Source organism: Ruditapes philippinarum, unplaced genomic scaffold (genome assembly GCF_026571515.1).
Source record: "Ruditapes philippinarum isolate M1 unplaced genomic scaffold, ASM2657151v2 ctg477_1_1_1_1, whole genome shotgun sequence".
NCBI classification, from domain to species: domain Eukaryota; kingdom Metazoa; phylum Mollusca; class Bivalvia; order Venerida; family Veneridae; genus Ruditapes; species Ruditapes philippinarum.
In genome coordinates, this window is record NW_026860213.1 from 88464 (window position 1) to 109878 (window position 21415).

General features: G+C 34.4%; 1 protein-coding gene across 1 annotated transcript in view; it reads right to left on the reverse strand.

Moving 5' to 3' along the window:
* Nucleotides 1-603: 603 nt before the first annotated feature.
* The window catches only part of LOC132759263 (ubiquitin-conjugating enzyme E2 S-like), a 50349-nt gene continuing 29537 nt past the window's right edge, over nucleotides 604-21415 (reverse strand). Inside the window, exons 4-5 of the mRNA XM_060751005.1 lie at nucleotides 20479-20615; nucleotides 604-7328 (exon numbers count right to left, since the gene is read on the reverse strand). Coding sequence (XP_060606988.1) covers nucleotides 7205-7328; nucleotides 20479-20615 — 261 coding nt within the window. The 3' untranslated portion in view covers nucleotides 604-7204. The remainder of the gene's footprint in view (nucleotides 7329-20478; nucleotides 20616-21415) is intronic.

Below are 21415 nucleotides of genomic sequence, written 5' to 3' on the forward strand. Positions count from 1 at the left end.
CCAAAAATCATTGAACCATGACCAAATTTGAACTTGACCTGTATTTTCTCATGACATATCCATATGTCAATTTTGAATTGAATGTTTTGAACCGTTTGGGAGATAATGAACGGAAACTGAAAATTTCATATCATTTTCAATATAAAAGGGGCATAACTCTGCCAAAAATCATCGAACCATGACCAATTTCGAACTTGACCTGTATTTTCTCATGACATATCCATATGTCAAATTTGAGTTCAATATGTGCAAGGGTTATTAAGATAATGAACGGAAACTGATGATGACGGAATGACGGAACAGGGTAACACTATATGCCCCTGCCATTATATGGCGGGGGCATAAAAATAGAAATATCATGTAACTGTGTTATGTACTTCATTTGGTGTAATTCCCTAGAGCAAAATCCGTAACGTACCGGAAAACGGTGTTTAGCTAGGTTTTCGAAAAGCTCCCAAGGGTTGTTGTGGCCAAGTATGAAGACAATACATCAAGAACTTAAAAAGTTATGATCAAGGTTAAAGTTTGCGGACGGCAACACCAACATGACTGTTAAATGATCTCTACTAAGACAGGCAAAAATGATGCAAAAACAAGACAATGTAATATTATATTACCTTTTATTAATTATTCATGATAAGTTGACCGACATGATAAAATGGCTAGGATGAGAATGTTTATGATTACACATATATACCATCATATGTCAGAATAACATATACAATGAAAACATAGAGAAATAGTTGTAAGGTAAATGAGGTGTTGTTTTTTCAAAAGGGAAGGAAAAATACTAGTTTACCAAGTGCAAATCAATATAAAGAGCTGGAGTAAATTGCTATATAACAGAAACGTGATGCCTGAATTTCATATACATTGTATTGACTGTAATTAATGCTGTTCTATAATTTCATTATGCCATGTGCTTTCAGTCAATTAAAAAGAAATTAGTTCTACTCAATAAATCAAAACAAGAAGAGCCATGATGGCTCTAATATCGCTCACCCAAATATAAATATTCTCCATGACAAGGAATATGTATATCATAGTTTTTAAAGATTTTTTGACAGGTTATATAGCCCTATATAAATGGCTGTTCAGAAATATAACCCTAGCTGCTAGATGAGGGTTATATTGCAAACAACCATTTATATATGGTCATATAACCTGTCAGGAATATTTATAACAAATATATAATACAGCAAACTTCCTTTTTTTGAGAAAAAAATGAGATTTCTTAGAAAATTGACAGCAGGTGTGTATATTTAACTATATAAACATCACTATTATCCAATGAAAAGTGACATTACAAACGTGCAGTATTATAATGTAAACTATAAGCGAAAGCAGGTATAAAATCTACATCTTAAACTGATATTCATATTTGTATCTGAAATAGTGCACATGTAAAAACTTTACTAGTTGCTATTGCTATGTAGGTATAAGGAAAATCTATGTCCCCCCACCCCCGAGGGTGGGTGAATTTGACCAGAGGGCTATAATTTGAAAAATTTCTGTACAGGTCCACCAGCCAATGTTTCACACTAAATATCTAAGCTTAAGCCTCAATACTATAATAGAAGAAGATTTCTTTTTGTTTTACTATATACATATAAGGAAAATTAATGACTCCCTGGGGCGGGGTCAATGCTTAGATCCATGACCTTCTAATTATCAGATTAGTGGATACACTAAGAATTTCACAACGTATTACTATGTTTGTGGTTAAATCTATTGTTATTCAAATAAAGGGTCAGAGTAGGGATCTGTCAATTTTGACCCCAGGCCTTTTATTTGAATTAACTTGGTAGACATCAACTAGAAGTTGTATCATGCTAAATATCTAAGCTCCAGCTATTTGGGTTTTTAGATGACGATTTTGTTTTTGTTCTTACTATATATACATATTTATAAAGAAAATCAATTACCTCCTTAGGTGGGGCCAATTTTGACCCCAGGGATTACATTTGGTAGACACCCACTAGAAGAAGTTTAATGCTAAATATCTAAGGTCTAACTGTATGGCTTTTTTAAAAGAAGATTTTTAAAGTTTTTTTCTTGCCATTGCAACCAGAGTTCTGCATGGAATTCAATTCTTAGAACAAATTTTAAAGGTGACCACCCAAGGAACATTCCTGTAAAGTTTGGATGAAATGGCTTGGCGGTTTATGAGGAGATGTTGTTTAAAGTAAAAGTTTACAAACGCATACCAGATAGTCGGACACCGAACAAATTGTTATCACAAAATCTCACCATGTCACTATGTGACAGATGAGCCAAAAATGGACATGTACCTTTAATAAAGTCATAGATAAATTAATGTCATGATATAAAATGTTAAAAGCAATAGTAAAAAAGGTTTCCTTTTTAAACATTATAACATTGTATACAAAAAGTTGTTAACCAAACGTCAAAGACACTTTATAAAATGGTTTATCAATTTATTACCAGATGGTCGTAAATACAATAGGAGATCAAAGGTTACTTATACATCTCATAAAACCCAGTTTTAAACAACACCAACATACATAAATAATATTTTCTAAAAATGTACATAATATTATATAATAAATACAAGAGGGATCAGTGATCACATGTGTCGCCTCATGATAGTCAATTGCATGTTGCTGCTACTGTGCAGCAGCATGCAACAAAAATCATCAACAAGGCAAAACCCACCTTTTATGCAAGGGCCATAACTTGGCCAAAAATATGCACAAGTACAGTCGAGACTGTCATATGTGACTTTCAAAGGGATCTTCAGAAAAAGGTCACATATGACAGGGAGTCTCTTAATACAGTCTCAAAGAAAATTAAAATTTAAATACCATCTACCTGTCTATATACCATTTTGACTTAACATACATAACTGTGCGAAGGAATAAAATTTAACCAATTGCAAATAAACATAGGTGTTCTTAAAAGTTTTGATGTAAATAAAATAAGAATCCCTGTAAAACAAATATATTCTGCATGTATATCATATAAAATTTAATTTTAATTTTTTGTATTAAGATTTAAATTGAATCATTATGGTATAAAATAAACTTAAATTTGATGCATTCAAATCATTAAAATAAATATCATACTTTAAAAAGTTAAAACATATCCATATCCAAAGCTTTTTCTGGTTTGGTATCAATATTTTTCCATAGTATTCATGCAGTCATAGAAAGGTAAATAAAAAAAAAATGATGCCTAAAAAAATCTTCCGTTGGCACTCCATAATTTAAAATAAAAAATAATCTGACACAAGTCTTAATCCAGTTTACTCAGGTCATTATGTACATTACACACACATCGATTGCATCATGCTTACCACATTTGGCAGTAGGGAACAGACGCTACGTCACTTGATACCTGTATACATGTTAACTGTGTAATTGAGGCAGAGCTGTGTATAATTTGTTTGAAGTGTACTGACAACTGGATTATAATTGGATGTAATTATTTTGGTTGTCTGGGTGTTAAAACAGGTTTATTTATCTGATTAACAGACAATTAAAAGGTGTGAAAGTCGTTTAAATCAGACAAAACAATACATTTGGACCAGACAATTAGGGTCGCTTGTCACATATGACAGGGAGTCGTTTAATTCAGACCATTTATATAGGAAAATATGTTGGGAGTACTGAAACAAGGTCGGATAAGACAGGGAGTCGATGAAATCAGGGGGTCGTTAAGGCAGTCTCGACTGTACTTGAGCTACCGATCAATCAAAGTTTCATTGAAATGTATAAGTGGTATAAAAGGAGTAGTCCAGACAAATTTTAACAAGAACTGGTTGGACCGGGCGATGCTCCCCAAATAGGTTTTGGACACAGGAAAGTATACCTCTTGTAGTGTCAAGAGTTATGTCACAGACAAAGTTCAGTGTAAAAATGAACAAAGGGCAATAACTCCAAAATTAAGCAAGGCAGAGTTATGGTTCTTTTCCACTGCAATTTTACTCAATGAGATCTATCTACCTACAAAGTTTAATGTTGATACCTCTTGTTTCAAAGCTATGTCCCGGACAAGAATAGCGGACGGACAGACGGATGGACGTACTCAAAGTTTGGTATTTAAGTGGCTACTCTTTTGTTCTCTCTTTTGTCCTTTTAGCAATGTAAGAGAAAAAGAAGCCACATAAGAGCTTACTGAATGAATAGCATCAAAGGAAATATATTGTTCCCTATTGTTCCCATAGCCACCTAACTTAGCTAAGTATCTTTACGTTTGTACGGAAAGACAGATGGACAAATCGGCGACTATATGCTCACCCTTAGGGGACTTGACCTTTAGGCGGCGGACATGGGTTTTGTGAGTCACACACCACCCCATCATGGTGTACAAATTATTTTTTATTACATGCATTCCAGTGGTTTATAGAAATATATCAGTGAAATAAAAACTGATAATGTCACTGTTTTAAATATTTGAGCCCGTTACGTTGTTTCAGTAAAATACAAGCGTTCACAGTACTGGAAACCAACTTAAAGATGTGACGTCGTAAATGACGTCACGTTGTATTATTATTTGGCGCCTTTTCATTTAGTACTAGGTTAAAATGTCTTTTTAAACGTTTCTTTGCATATAATAGAAAGAAAATTTGTTTAGTTTAATGTAAGATCGAAATATATTTCACCTCGTGAACACCAAAAGTTCATATTTCACCCGTGGCTGCGCCACTCGTGAAATATACCTTTTGGTGCTCACTCAGTGAAATATATTCCGATCTTACACTGAACTAAACAAATATCCTCTATGTAATCCTTCAAAGAATGAGACCGGACAAACGCACATTATACATCAAATAACTCCGACAGAAATCATTGAACCGGAAAATGCCGATGATATGAACAACTAGACTTGGTACTGATCATTCCTGTAAAGTTTGGATGAAATTGCTCCAGCAGTTTTTTAGGAGTAATTGTGACGGACAGGCAGACGACGAGAAGTTATCCCTTTATATCGCCACTACTATGTAGAGGAGACAAAAAACTAATCCCATTTTTATCTATCTTTTTTTTCTGGACCAGTATTGAGAAAAACAAAACAATAATAAATAATATACATATATAAATTACATGCACAGCTTCTATACATATTGAGCATGTTAAAACTACAAAAGAATTTTGCAATACTTGCAATAACAATTGTTTCTTCATCTCTGATCTATAAACAGACATAATTATAATTCATTTTCTTGACCTATTACTATATAGCACACAATCTATTATTCAAATTTACCTGAAAGGGAAAGTTTATGTCCAATATTTACATAATTCAAAACGTGCAAGCCATAACTTGACAAGAGACAAATAATTCTTAATACATTAGATGCTTCAGTTTTGTTTAAAAGAAATTTACATACATATTTATCTTTTTCTCATAGCTGCATAAAATAATAAAATAGAAGTTTTTCAAATAATGTCAAACCATCACATGATTCTGATTGCTTAAATCATGAATTCTGTAAACATCATGACACATTATAAAGGCCCTGTATCACTCACCAGTGTTTATCAGAAGTTTGCTATTTATAGATACATGTATAAGGAAACACAATTAGGTTTTTGAAAAATTATATTAACTGCAGATGGTCACCAAAAGATCATTCTTGTTAAATTATTTCAAATTAAAACTAATTATAAAAGTTTTTTTCCTACTCCCTTCTAACTGCAGTTTTTCTTTTTTCATCAAATCAACATAATTGTTAAACGGTCACTTTGTGTTCTGCTTTACAAAAATTTGTAAAATGGTCAACCAAAAAACATTCCTATGGGGTTCTGGTGGTTTAGGAAAAGATCAGGAACGGACAGATTGTGAGTGATCTCAAGAGCTCTGGTGAGTGAAAATAGAGACAAGAGGGCCATGATGACCCTAATAATGCTCACCTGAATATAAAAACTCTCCATGTCAATGAACAAGTAATATTGTAAACAAAAACAGACATAAAACCTTAATTTTAAACTGATATCACAAAAGTTTATATTTGTATCTGAAATAGTGTATCATCTTGTGTAAAAAAACATTACTGGTTGCTTTTGCTAATGGAAAACAACAGTTCCATAAGATGTCACTGGTTGCCATACACAATAACTGGTTTCCTTGGAAGTCAGTTGCCTGCCTTCAAATTCAATGGTATATTCACTTGTTGCTATGGAAAGTTAATGTTTGCTATGGAAGTTGCTGGCTGCTATGAAAATTAACAGTTTGCTATGAAAAGTCAATGGCTGCTATGAAATCACTGGTTGCTTGCAATTTTTGTAGAGGTCCATCAGACAATGTTTCATACCAAATATCTAAGCTAAACCCTATATAGTATAATAAAAGATTTTGTTGTTGTTTTAACTATATACATGTCAGGAAAATAAATGACCCCCTGTGGTGGGGCCAATTTTAACCCCAGGGCCAAGAACAATCTTGGTAGACACCAACTAGAAGATGTATCATGCTAAATATCTAAGCTCTAGCTTTTTGGGTTTTTCAAAAGAAGAATTTTTTTAATATTTTATTTTTACCAGAGTTCTGCATAGAATGTAATTCTTTGAACAATTTTCAAAGGTGACCACCCAAGGAACATTCCTATGAAGTTTGGATGAAATTGGCTTAGTAGTTTATTAGGAGATATTGTTTAAAGTAAAAGTTTATAGACGGACGCCAGACGGATTACAATCACAGAAGCTCACCTTGTCACAGGTGAGCTAAAACAGTTAAAAATGTTAAAAACCAGGAATATTATGACATAAAATGATAAAATGGTTGAAATGAAATCCTGAGTGTATGATGCCTGGATCAGTCACTCCTGTCAGTGAAATAATGTACATTCATATATTTTCAAGAACACTGGCACAATTAAACAGGTCTTCTACAACCTATAAAACTATATATATTCTGTGGCAATTTAGAAAAACAACTTATTACTTTTAGGAAATTTATGGGAACATCCCTGAATTGAAATCACAGAAGTAAAATACATTTACAAGAAATTGTTTATAATTTATCATAAAATACAATATTGTTTTGTCAAAGCCCTTTTAGATACATTGTTTTTCTTAAATATATATATTAAATATTTTGCAAATACAATTAACATAAATCTAGAGCCTGAACAAAAGTACTGATCTTTCTCAAAATGTCTCATATTTACATAATTTTTTTTATATAAAGCACACATTCTATCTGGATGGTAAAATGAGAAATGGATGATATCAGATCATAATCATAATCTCTTCAATACTTTCTTTTTATCAATTTTCTTTTTATTTATTAATTTTTTGTCTCCAGCATGTTTCTTTGCCAGTGGACCCTCTGAGATTGGATCTTGTGATACAGCATCTGAAAACCTGAAGAAAAACAAGACTACATTTGTGAAAAAATGCTATACCACTGTATAAATACAACTCTAAATATTAGGAATAAAGTTTTGTTTCTATACAATTGAACTTTGCCATAATGCAGTTGTGTGTAGTGAATTTGAGGCTACAGGTCATATTTCGGCATTTCAAATAAGACAATGTGCAGATGTGTCTAATGTTAAGATACAAAGCCAATAGTATAATCATTAGTTCAAAATAAAAGTATTCTTACTTGATAAAACATTTGGTATTTACCTTAACCTTGACCTTTGACCCCTGACCTCAAAATCAATAAGGTCATCTACAGGCCAAGACCAATGCACCTGTGAAGTTTGAAGGTCAAAGTCCCATGAGTTGTTGAGTAATTAATTGGAAACCATTTTGACATTCAAGGTCACTTTGACCTTTGACCTAAAGACCTCAAAAACAACTAGAACTATCACTAAATGTGATTAATACCCCCGCAAGACTGCTTTGGAAATGAGGAAGTTACTAGTCACTAGTTACTAGTAACAGAATACCTTGCAAAAGAATTGAAAAAAAAGAGTTATGGTTGTGGGCAATTAAAGATAGTTGTGGTTCTTGTATGTTGCATTTCCTTTTAATGTGGTTGACTATTGATGAAGTTTTATTGAATTACTCTGTAATAAGTCCAGAAAGAGTTACGCTTCTTGAACACTGCACTTCCCCTCATTGCACTTGACCATTGTATGAGGTTGCATTAAACATTAGTTTTTAAGTTATGCACCGGACAAGGAAAAAGAACAAAGGGCAATAACTCCACAAAAACTGAAGATGGAGTTATGGTTATTGTACACTGCACTTCCTCTCATTGCCCTTTACCATTGTATGAAGTTGTATTGAATTCCAACTACTAGTTTTCAAGTTATGCACTGGACAAAAAAAGTAACAAAGGGCAATAACTGTAATTTGTCCAAATAGAGTTATGGTTCTTGTGCACTGCACTTCATCTCACTGCCCTTGACCATTGTATGAAGTTTAATTGAATTCCAACCATTAATTTTCAAGTTATGCACTTGACAATAAAAAGTAACAAGACCTGTCACAGGAGACAGCCAAGCTCGACTAATAAAATACTGGACGCAGTAAGGAGGACAAAACTATGAAAGAAAAACCAATTATGTATAATTATGTATTAAGTTATAGTAAAAAAATATCATTTGTTAACATAAATTCCAAGATCAAGGGGAATAATTCTAGAAAAAGTCATGCTAGAGTTATGAACCTTTCACACAACATGTGTGTAATGATAAGAAATATATATTTGAAGTTTGAAGTAGATACCTTAAAAAGTAAAGAAGTTATAATATTTCTTAAAGAAAATCCTAAGTTCAAAGAAAGATAAATCTGTAAATATTGCTTCAAGAGTTACGAACATTGTCACATGAAATGTAATTGATGATAAGGAATAAGTATTTGAAGTTTGAGGTAGATACCTTTAAAACTAAAAAAGTTATAGTAAAAAATAACATTTTTCTAGTAAAAAAATCTAAGTTTATGGGGAGATAATTCTTGCAATATTAGTGCTAGAGTTATGAACCTTGCCACATAAGATGTGGATGATGATAAGTTACATATATTTGAAGTATGAAGTTGATCCCTTTAGAAATAAACTAGAACTATCACTAAATGTGATTAATACCCCCACAAGACTGCTTCGGAAATGAGGATGTTACTAGTAACAGAATATCTTGTAAAAGAATTGAAATATAGAGTTATGGTTGTGGGCAATTAAAGATAGTTGTGGTTCTTGTATATTGCATTTCCTTTCAATGTGGTTGGCCATTGATGAAGTTTTATTGAATTACTCTGTAATAAGTCCATAAAGACAAAGAAAAGGAACAAAGGGCAATAACTCTATAAATACTGAATATGGAGTTATAGTTCTTGTGCACTGCACTTCCTCTTTTTGTGCTTGACCATTGTATGAAGTTGTTTTGAATTTCACCCAGTAAGTTTAAAGTTATGCTCCAGACAAGGAAAAGTATCAAAGGGCAGTAACTCTGTATTTTGTCAAAATGGAGTTATGGCTCTTATGCACTGCACTTCCTTTTAATGTCCTTGACAACTGTATGAAGTTGTACTGAATTCCAAACAGTAGTTTTCAAGTTATGCTCTGGACAAGGAAAAGTAACAAAGGGCAATAACTCTGTTATTTGTCAAGATGGAGTTATGGTTCTTGTGCACTGCACTTTCTCTCAATGTGCTTGACCATTGTATGAAGTTATATTGAATTCCAACCATTAGTCTTCAAGTTATGCTCCTGACAAAAAAAAGCAATGGAAAAGTAACAAAGGGCAGTAACTCTGTAATTAGTCAAGATGGAGTTATGGTTCTTGTGCACTGCACTTCCTGTCAATGTGCTTGACCATTGTATGAAGTTATAATGAATTCCAACAATTAGTCTTCAAGTTATGGTCCGGACAAAAGAAAGCAATGGAAAAGTAACAAAGGGCAATAACTCTGTAATTACTTTAGATAGAGTTATGGTTCTTATGCACTGCACTTCCCCTTACTGTGTTTGACAATTGTACGAAGTTGTTTTGAATTCCAACCAGTAGTTTTCAAGTTATGCCCCGGACAAGGAAAAGTAACAAAGGGCAATAACTCTGTAATAAGTCAAGATAGAGTTATGGTTCTTGTGCACTGCACTTCCTCTCAATGTGCTTGACCATTGTATGTAGTTATATTGAATTCCAACTATTAGTCTTCAAGTTATGGTCCGGACAAAAGAAAGCAATGGAAAAGTAACAAAGGGCAATAACTCTGTAATTACTTTAGATAGAGTTATGGTTCTTGTGCACTGCACTTCCCCTTATTGTGTTTGACAATTGTATGAAGTTGTTTTGAATTCAAACCAGTAGTGTTCAAGTTATGCCCCGGACAAGGAAAGTAACAAAGGGCAGTTACTCTGTAATTAGTCAAGACAGAGTTATGGTTCTTGTGCACTGCACTTCCTCTCAATGTGCTTGACCATTGTATGTAGTTATATTGAATTCCAACTATTAGTCTTCAAGTTATGGTCCGGACAAAAGAAAGCAATGGAAAAGTAACGAAGGGCAATAACTCTGTAATTACTTTAGATAGAGTTATGGTTCTTGTGCACTGCACTTCCCCTTATTGTGTTTGACAATTGTATGAAGTTGTTTTGAATTCCAACCAGTAGTTTTCAAGTTATGCCCCGGACAAGGAAAAGTAACAAAGGGCAGTTACTCTGTAATTAGTCAAGATAGAGTTATGGTTCTTGTGCACTGCACTTCCTCTCAATGTGCTTGACCATTGTATGTAGTTATATTGAATTCCAACCATTAGTCTTCAAGTTATGGTCCGGACAAAAGAAAGCAATGGAAAAGTAACAAAGGGCAGTAACTCTGTAATTACTTTAGATATAGTTATGGTTCTTGTGCACTGCACTTCCCCTTATTGTGTTTGACAATTGAATGAAGTTGTTTTGAATTCCAACCAGTAGTTTTCAAGTTATGCCCCGGACAAGGAAAAGTAACAAAGGGCAATAACTCTGTAATTAGTCAAGATAGAGTTATGGTTCTTGTGCACTGCACTTCCTCTCAATGTGCTTGACCATTGTATGTAGTTATATTGAATTCCAACTATTAGTCTTAAAGTTATGGTCCGGACAAGGAAAATGCAACGGACATCTGGACCGACCTACCAACCGACCACCGGGTGACTCCTATATACCCCCCCAAACTTTGTTTTTGGGGGTATAATAAGTAACAGTAAAAAATAGTATTTTTTAAGGAAAATTCTAAGTTCAAGGGGTGATAAATCTGAAAATATTTGTGCTAGAGTTATGAACCTTATCACATAAGATGGGGATGATGATAAGGTACATATATTTGAAGTATGAGGTTGATCCCTTAAGAAATAAAGAAGTAACAGTAAAAAATAGTATTTTTTAAGGAAAATTCTAAGTTCAAGGGGAGATAAATATAAAATTATTGGTGCTAGAGTTATGAACCTTGTCACATAAGATGTGGTTGATGATAAGGAACATATATTTGAAGTTTGAAGTTGATACTTTAAGAAATGACAAAGTTATAGTGAAAAATATTTTACTGCACCAAAACTTTAATCTGAAATCTGGACGCGGACGTGGACGCCGACGCCGGGGCGAGTAGGACAGCTCTCCATATACTTCGTATAGTCAAGCTAACAAAGGGCAAAAACTCTTAAATGAGTCAAGAAAGAGTTATGGTTTCTGTGCACTGCACTTCCTCTAAATGTGCTTGATCATTGTATGAAGTTGTATTGAATTCCAACCATTAGTCTTCAAGTTATACTCTGGACAAAAAAAGCAATGGAAAAGTAACAAAGGGCAATAACTCTGTAATTACCTTAGATAGAGTTATGGTTCTTGTGCATTGCACTTCCTCTTATTGTGCTTGACCATTGTACATTGTATGAAAGTTATATTGAATTCCAACCAGTAGTTTTCAAGTTATGCTCCAGACAAGGAAAAGTAACAAAGGGCAATAACTCTGTAATTAGTCAAGATATAGTTATGGTTTCTGTGCACTGCACTTCCTCTCAATGTGCTTGATCATTGTATGAAGTTGTATTGAATTCCAATCATTAGCCTTCAAGTTATACTCCAGACAAGGAAAATGCAACGGACCGCTGGACTGTCCGACCGACCAACCACCGAGTGACTCCTATATACCCCCCAAACTTCGTTTCGAGGGTATAATAAGGGGCATCTCTGGTCATGAACAATCCCCATGCCAAATTCCTTGGCATAAGCATTCTTTAGTTATTGATCCGAAACCATTTTGTCTACAGACCAACCAACATACTGACATTCTGACAAATGCATAGCAATATATCCTTACTTCTCTAAAGAGGGGCATAATAATGTACTGCTTACTTTTATATCTATGAATTTACTCATTTAAGGTGGACTTTTACTTGATATATTAAAAAAAACAAGATTGCATTTGAGAACAAGAAGCGCCGCAATGCGACGAAAACCAGGTTTTCAACGACCTAGTTTTGATGTGACAGCAATCAATAGGTCAAAATGCACTGAAGTTATTGAGTAGATACTGAAAATTCTATTGTAAGCAAATTACCTTGACCTTGCTCCCAGATATCTGAGTGGCAATCCAAAGCTGCCACTCAGCAAGTTCGGTGTCAAAAGGTCAAAGCAAACTCAAGTTATAACATGAAAACTAAATGCATTAACCTTGATCACAGACACTTGGGTAGCAATCCCAAGCTGCCTCTTGATATAAACTACCCATTCATCAAGTTTGGTGTCAATAGGCCAAAGCAAACTCAAGTTATTGAACAGAAACTGAATTTCTATTTTTAGTCACAGTGACCTTGACCTTGATCAAAGACACCTGGGTAGCAATCCCAAGCTGCCTCTTGATATAACCTATCCATACACCAAGTTTGGTGTCAAAAGGCCAAAGCAATCTCAAGTTATTGAGCGGAAACTGAATTTCTATTTTTAGTAACAGTGACCTTGACCTTGATCACAGACACCTGGGTAGCAATCCCAAGCTGCCTCTTGATATAAGCTATCCATACACCAAGTTTGGAGTCAATACGCCAAAGCAAACTCAAGTTATTGAGCGGAAACTGAATTTCTATTTTTAGTAACAGTGACCTTGACCTAGATCACAGACACCTGGGTAGCAATCCCAAGCTGCCTCTTGATATAAGCTATCCATACACCAAGTTTGGTGTGAATAGGCCAAAGCAAACTCAAGTTATTGAGCAGAAACTGAATTTCTATTTTCAGTAACAGTGACCTTGACCTAGATCACAGACACCTGGGTAGCAATCCCAAGCTGCCTCTTGATATAAGCTATCCATACACAAAGTTTGGTGTGAATAGGCCAAAGCAAACTCAAGTTATTGAGCAAAAACTGAATTTCTATTTTTAGTAACAGTGACCTTGACCTAGATCACAGACACCTGGGTAGCAATCCCAAGCTGCCTCTTGATATAACCTATCCATACACCAAGTTTGGTGTCAATAGGCCAAAGCAAACTCAAGTTTTTGAGCGAAAACTGAATTTCTATTTTTAGTAACAGTGACCTTGACCTTGATCACAGACACCTGGGTAGCAATCCCAAGCTGCCTCTTGATATAAGCTACCTACACACCAAGTTTGGTGTCAATAGGCCAAAGCAAACTAAAGTTATTGAGCGGAAACCAAAAGTTGACGACCGCCCGCCCGCCGACTTCGGCATTACAATAACCCGGTTTTTCGTTGAAAACCTGGTTAAAAATGCTATGCCACCGCATTAATACAACACTAAATAGTAGTGTAGGAACAGATTTCTTTTTGTTTCTATACAATTGAAGATTGTCATAATGCATAGATCCTGACCTATCTAATTCTTATTATCAGATTAGTGGTTAAATCTATTGTTAATCCAATAAAAGATCAGAGTAGGAATATATCAATGCACTTGAGTCTAGTGAATTTGGTGGTGAAGGTCATATTAATTTTCCCACAGCCTAAATTTCATGACTACATCAAAGGACAACACAGTAAGACACTCAAAATCTAGGTCAACTGATATCAAAGTTCACTTTACATCTTAATCTGTGCACATGGTTCAAATTTCATAGCTGTACATCAAAGGACAAGAAAGTAGGTCACATCATCAAAATCTAGGGGCAGAACCAATTTTGACCCCAGGGCTATAATTTGAAAAATCTTGGAAGAGGTTCACTTGGCAAAGTCTCATGCCATATATTTTACTCTAGCCTTGTCAATTCAGAAAAGAAGTTTTTTCAAGTTTTTTACTTTATACATATAAGGATAACTATCGCCTCTGGGGCTGGGCAATTTTAACACTAGGGGCATAATTAAAACAACTTTAGTAGAGGACCCATAGATGATATTATGTACCAAATATCAAAGCTCTAAGCCTTTTACCTTCAGACAAGAAGTTTTTTTAATTTTTTACTATATGTACATAATGAAAATCAATGACCCCTGGGGGTGGGTCCAATTTTGACCCCAGGGCTATAATTTGTACAATCTTGCTAGAGGTTCACTACACAATGTTTCATGCAAAATATCTAACCTCTAGCATTTGTCAATTGCTAGAAGAAGTTTTTTTTTAAGTTTTTACTATATACATATAAGCCTTTTGGGTCTTTACAAGAAGGTATTTTAAGTTTTTACTATATGTACATATAGTGAAAATCAATGACCCCTGGGGCGGGGCCGATTTTGACCCCAGGGCTATAATTTGAACAATCTTGGTAAGGGTCTACCAGACAATGCCTTATGCAAAATATCTAAGCTCTAGGCCTTTTGGGTCTTTACAAGAAGGTATTTTAAGTTTATACTATATGTATATATAGTGTAAATTAATGACCCCCGGGGCAAGGCTGATTTTGACCCCAGGGCTATAATTTGAACAATCTTGGTAGAGGTCTACCAGATAATGCCTTATGCAAAATATCTAAGCTCTAGGCCTTTTGGATCTTTACAAGAAGATTTTTTAAATTTATTCTTATAATTCCTTTTGGTTGCCATGGCAACCAGATTTCTGCATGGAATGAAATTCTTTGAACAACTTTGGAAGCCCTTCACCCAAGGATCAATCCTGCCAAGTTTGGTTGAAATTGGACAAGTGGTTTTTCACAAGAAGATTTTTGAAGTTCACTATATAATCTATATAACACACATACATACACACAGGTGAATCGCTATATGCCACTAGTGATGTTCCGATTGTCGCAAGTCGCCAATAATCAGTTACTGTAATGTAAAGCGACAATAATCGATTTACAAAAATTGTTCCGCGACGTCGTCGAAAATGTTTAAAGTATCAAAGGGTATTAATTCTGACGGTAATTTACCTTTAGGAACACCTCGCCGATCGCAAAAAAAAAATCATCTAAGAGACAATTTTGAGTTGAACAGGATCAATACGTGATGTAACTAGAAATGTGTCCATAGGACACGGATGCCCCCACACGCCACTGTTCTGTCAATCTTATGACTCTAGGTCAAATATTTTTTGGACTACATGTGCCACAAGTTGAAAACTAAAAATCAACAAAGGGCCATAATTCTGTAAAATTTGGTCGCAGCAAAAAATCCTTCCTTTACTACCATCTACACATTAAGGTTGTTAATCCCTGAAAGTTTAAGCAAAATCTGCCATCCGGTTTAAGAGGAGTTGCATTCACAAAATTTCAACATAGTATATAATGAAAAAATCAAAAAAGGGCCATAATTCTGTTAAATTTGGTTGCAGCAAAAATTCCTTTCTTTATTACCATCTACACATTAAGGTTGTTCATTCCTGGAAGTTTAAGCAAAATCTGCTATCCGGTTTAAGAGGAGTTGCATTCACAAAATATCTACATAGTATATAGTGAAAAAATCAACAAAGGGCCATAAATCTGTAAAATTTGGTCGCAGCGAAAATTCCTTCCTTAACTGCCATCTACACCTGAAGGTTGTTCATCCCTAAAAGTTTAAGCAAAATCTGCCATCCGGTTTAAGAGGAGTTGCGTTCACAAAATTTCTACATAGTATTTAGTGAAAAAATCAACAAAGGGCCATAATTCTGTTAAATTTGGTCGCAGCAAAAAATCCTTCCTTTACTACCATCTACACATAAAGGTTGTTCATCCCTGTAAGTTTAAGCAAATTCTGCTATCCAGTTTAAGAGGAGTTGCGTTCACAAATTTTCTACATAGTATCTGGTGAAAAAATGAACAAAGGGCCATAATTCTGTTAAATTTGGTCGCAGCAAAAATTTCTTTCTTTACTACCATCTACACATTAAGGTTGTTCATTCCTGTAAGTTTAAGCAAAATCTGCCATCCGGTTTAAGAGGAGTTGCGTTCACAAGATTTCGGGACGTACGAACGGACGAACTGACGGACGGACGGACTGACGTATTGACGGACTGACGGACGGACGGACAAGTGCAACGCTATATGCTCCCACATTGTGGGGGCATAAAAAATAGTAATGTAATTTGATGTGAATGTTATTATTTGACATCCATTGAAAAATAAAATCCATTTCATAAAATTATGACTATATAAAACTGTGTTAAAAGTGCTAAATGAAGTTCATCTAACTGAATATAATCAAGTGCCTTGGGAAGAAATGTTACTTCCCTATTTCTTTTTAACGCGACTTTATTCGAAAAGTTATCGATTATGTCCCATCAGATTGAACCGATGATTGATTGGGACAAATTTCATCCGATTTCCATCACTATATGCCACCGCATGGCAGATGCTGTGGTGGCATAACAACTTGTCAACAACTCCAAGCATTAAATTACTTTTTGTTTAAATGTACAGTTTCTAAGTGTAGGTTAGACCTAAATACCATATCTATTCTGTGTATTCTCACTATTGTGTTCGAGATCCTTATCCAAAGACTGACGGAAAGGGCCAAAAAGTTGCGATTGTGGTCACAAGTGTTGTTTTGTCCACATACGAATTTGTGACAACTTCCAAAATTAAAAAATTTGACCTTGACAGTCATTTTAAGCTCAAGGTTAAGGTCAGATCAATCTTTAAATATGTCATGTCCAAAATGTTGTTTTGTCCAAGTATGAAAATAATCCATTAAGTTACAGCCAATTATAGTGATAATCTGTGAAAATAAAATAATTTCACCTTCAAGGTCATATATGAGTCAAGGTCAGTCTGATTTTGATATACATGATGGTCCTGACTTAAAAGATGTTGTGTCTTAATATGAAGTTAATTCAATTATTAATAACAAAGTTAAACCCAGTTACAAAGTTTAAAAAAAAAACATTAAAAAACAAGAATGTGTTTGTTAAACACAAATGCCCCTGGCTCAGATTCTTGTCAGTAGCAATATTTCAAAAAATGTTTACCTATTCACTCAGTTATGGACAGAAAAATTGCCAAAAAATAAATTGTAAACACAAGTTATATAGCTTGACAAAGTCATGGCATTTTGTTATTGTGAAAAATATAAGTTGCCAAGTCATTGCTCTGACTTGTGAAGTTGAAAAATATTCAACTTCATGCAAGTTATCTTCCTACCAAATATGAAATACATCTGTCAATAAATAAAGGCTGTATGGGCAAAAGTGTAAAAATCTATTTTTAGCACTGGTGACCTTGACCCAACTGACCCCTTACTCCATCCAAAGGAAGAATAATATGAAATACATCTGTCAAATAAAAGCTGTATGGGCAAAAGTGTAAAAATCTATTTTTAGCACAAGTGACCTTGACCCACTGATCCCTACCCCAATCAATAGGATGAATATAATGCAAATTATCTTCCTATCAAATATAAAATATATCTGTCACTTAATAAAGGCTGCATGAGCCAATGTGTAAAAATCTATTTTTAGCTCTGGTGACCTTGACCCAACTGACCACTAACTCCATCAAAGTGTATGTTTCTATCAATTATAAATAACATCTGTCTATAGAATAAGGTCAATACACCTGTAAAAATCTATTTTTAACATTGGTGACCTTGACATAAGTAACATTGACCTTGACCCAAATGACCCCTTACTACACCCTAAGAAGGAGGACCTCCCTTGGCATGTTTGTATTAAACTAAGACATCAACTAAAAAATAAAGGTTGTATGAGCAAAAATGTTTATATTTATTTTTTAAACCAGTGACCTTGACCTTGACCCTAGAGACCGCTTACTCCACAAAAAATTAGAGGACCATAAAAGGTATCCACCTTCTAAATATGAAAGATATCATTAAAGAAATTAAGCAATTAGGAGAAATTTAAGATAAATCCAACTTGCCGAAATAGGTTAACCAGACAAGGCCCTATTTTCAAAGTGAAAAAAGGGAAATAACTGGGAAATATGGATGACACAGTTATATAACTTGGCAATATCATGTTCTTTGTATTGGTAAGTAAGTGTGGAAATTATAAAGCCATTAGTATAGAAAGAACTTAAGATATTTCCAACTTGCCGTTTTAGGTTAACCATTATTCATTTTCTAAGTGCTGAAAAGGGCAATAACTTGGTAAATATGAAAGCCAGAGTTATGTAACTTGCCCAGATCATGCACTTTGTATTGATTAGTAAGTGTGTAAACTTAGAAGCCATTGGTACAGGTAGAACTTAAGAAAAATCCAACTTGCCGTTCTAGGGTAACCTCGTACGGATAGACGGATGGACGGACGATTCAATTACTATATGCCCGGGGGCATAAGAATCCTGCTAGTAGTTTGACCTGTGAAAGCCCTAACAATTTTTTCTATCAAAGTTTCCTCAAAATCCTGCCAAAAGTTTGACCTGTGAAAGCCGGACAAGACTTTTCTATTCATAGCTCAGGAAGCCATTTTGTGCAGTGAAACAGAATGTGTCACAAGATATGATCAACTGGATATGGTTCTGATCACTCCTGTGAAGTGATGTCGAAATCCTGCCAGCAGTTTGACCTGTGAAAGCCAGACAAGATTTTTCTATTTATAGCTCTAGTGGCCATTTTGTGCAGCGAGGTGGAATGTGCCGGCAATATGCACAATTAGGGATGGAACTGATCACCTCTGTGAAGTTTCATTGAAATCCCACTAGCAGTTCGACCTGTGAAAGCATTACAAGCATAATGCGGGCAGACTGATGGCGAAGGCAAAAACAATGTCTCCCAAAAATTTTTGTTAACCTGAAGGTCTATCCTAAAAGATTATTATGTTCAAGTTTGTAGAAATCATTAAAAAATAACAAAGTTATAGTCACTAATAGCAACAAGGCAGTCTGAAGGACAGCTAAATCCCTTTCCACAGCGGACATGAATGATCATGATGATAATTCTTGACCAACCATGACCTTGCTGTTGTGCCATGCATATCATAAGCACATTTGCTCATCACAAAAGTCTGTTTCAGTTTTTGACCAATTACCTTCAATATTCACAATGATACCTTTAAAGATCCTCTTATTTTATTTGAATTTTAGGGTAAAGGTCTTGGTAACCTTAGGTAATTTTAGACTTATATTTACAAGTTTTTTACATATGTGGTTGTATCATGCTTTAGGCAAAATTGATGTTCTGTGGGCTTTAGTGATATGTCATGTTTTAACTTATAATACTTTGATTGTGACTCTAATGTTTTATAAGTTATAAGTTTTCATGTTTTACAATTCATTCAGGTGAGAATTACAAGACTGCTGGTTATGTTATAACCTTGACCATGGAGCCACCTGATTGTTGCCCTCTGTAGGTGAGATGGTGATCATTTGTGCCAATATAAATAAAAAATTTCAGTTTAAAAGCTATGAAGAGGACATAAATTGTTGACTTTTAACATTTTTACTCTATGTATGACCTAGACCTTGAGGGTAGCAATCTGAATATTGCGCTTCACACATATTTGTGCAGTCATTTAAAAACTTTTCAATAGTTTAAAAGTTAAGGAGCCGCTTTTTCATTTGACCTTTAAGTGTAACCTTGACCTTGTGGGTAGCAACCTGGATGTATCTTGAGGGTAGCAACATAGATGTTTGGCTCTGAAAATTGTGTCATGGTGGAAATTATTTGTGCAAAATAATTTAAAACCTTTGAATTGTTATTAAGTTATAGGGTAGACATAAAAATTAGATCTTTTAACATTGGTCCTTGGAGTGTGACCCTGACTTTTAGGGTAATGACTTCACTATTGTGCTCTGCACATGGTGTCATAAAAGTGATCATTTCTGCTAATTTATCTTAAAACATTACAGCTTGTTTAAATGTTCTGAAGTGGACACAAAATGTAGACTTTGTGCCAAGTTATTACAAATTTTTTTCAGTGGTTTGATAGTTATGGAGCGAACACAAAAATGATACAAACGGAGAGACGGACACACAGAGGCCGTTCCTACAATTCACTCTTCCTTTGCTGAAGGGTGACCTTTAAGTGTGACCTTGACCTTATGGATAGCAACCCAATTATAGCTTTGCACTTCGTCTCATAATGGTGATCACTTGTGCCAAGTTATTTCAAAAGAAATCTGTGTTTTAAAAGTTATGGAGAGGACACAAAATGTAGACTTTTTAACACTCTATTTTTTTTCTTTGGAACTTTTGATTTTTCATTTAGCATATGAGAGACTTGTTACTCAGAATATATATTTCATGACTTCAGATTTACATACTTTGGTGGTTTTGCATGGATTTCTGTGTAAATTTTTGCTCTTTTTGTGTAGTCATCATATTGTTCCAGCAGTAATTTTCCAGCTTCCTCATTTAATGCCGATTCTGGGTTAGGTACTATCAGTAAACACTTTATAGTCTGAAAAATATATATATTCAAATTAAATTAAAATATCACGTCCCTGGTGCAAATATTGGTTATGTTTTAGAGGACCACTTTGTATTACATTTTAAGTTGCTAAATATCTAAGATTTGTGAGTTACATGTATAGATTCTCACAAAAAGATATTTAAAAATTTCATTCTTTAAATGTATTTTTGCTCTCGAGTACCTACTTATGCATCCAATGAAAACATTTGAATTTTATGCAGCTTTTAAAAGGGCTGCATTTTTATCTAAGTATGTTTAAAATACTTGAAAACACACAAAAGACATCAGTTGCTGATAAACTAAAAGCTCACATCTGAACACTCTGTGCTCAAATAAGCCTGACCTTGCAATTGGGAGACTGATATGAACCTTTACATTTTCAAAGTTCTGTTATATTACCTAAAACAAGAGCCAACGCCGGGGTGGGTGGGGAACAATATTCAAATTTTTACTTTTTCTAAAAGCAGACAAATAAAAGGTTTAAACAAATCTTTAAAAGGAAAATTTAAAATAAAGGTTCTGTCTGCTTTGTCAAAGTATGAATTCTTTCCATAAATAAATGACAAAGTTAAGAAAATATAATCACATAAGCCAGTTTGAACACGGTGATGCCCCCAAAATAGATTTTGAAAAAGTACACCTCTTGTAGTTTCAGAGTTATGTCCGAGAAAGTTTAAAGGGCAATAATTCCAAAATTAGGCAAGGCAGAATTACTGTTCTTTGCACTGTAGTTCTACTCAATGAGATCTATCTACCCACTTAGTTTCTTGTTGATACCTCTTGTAGTT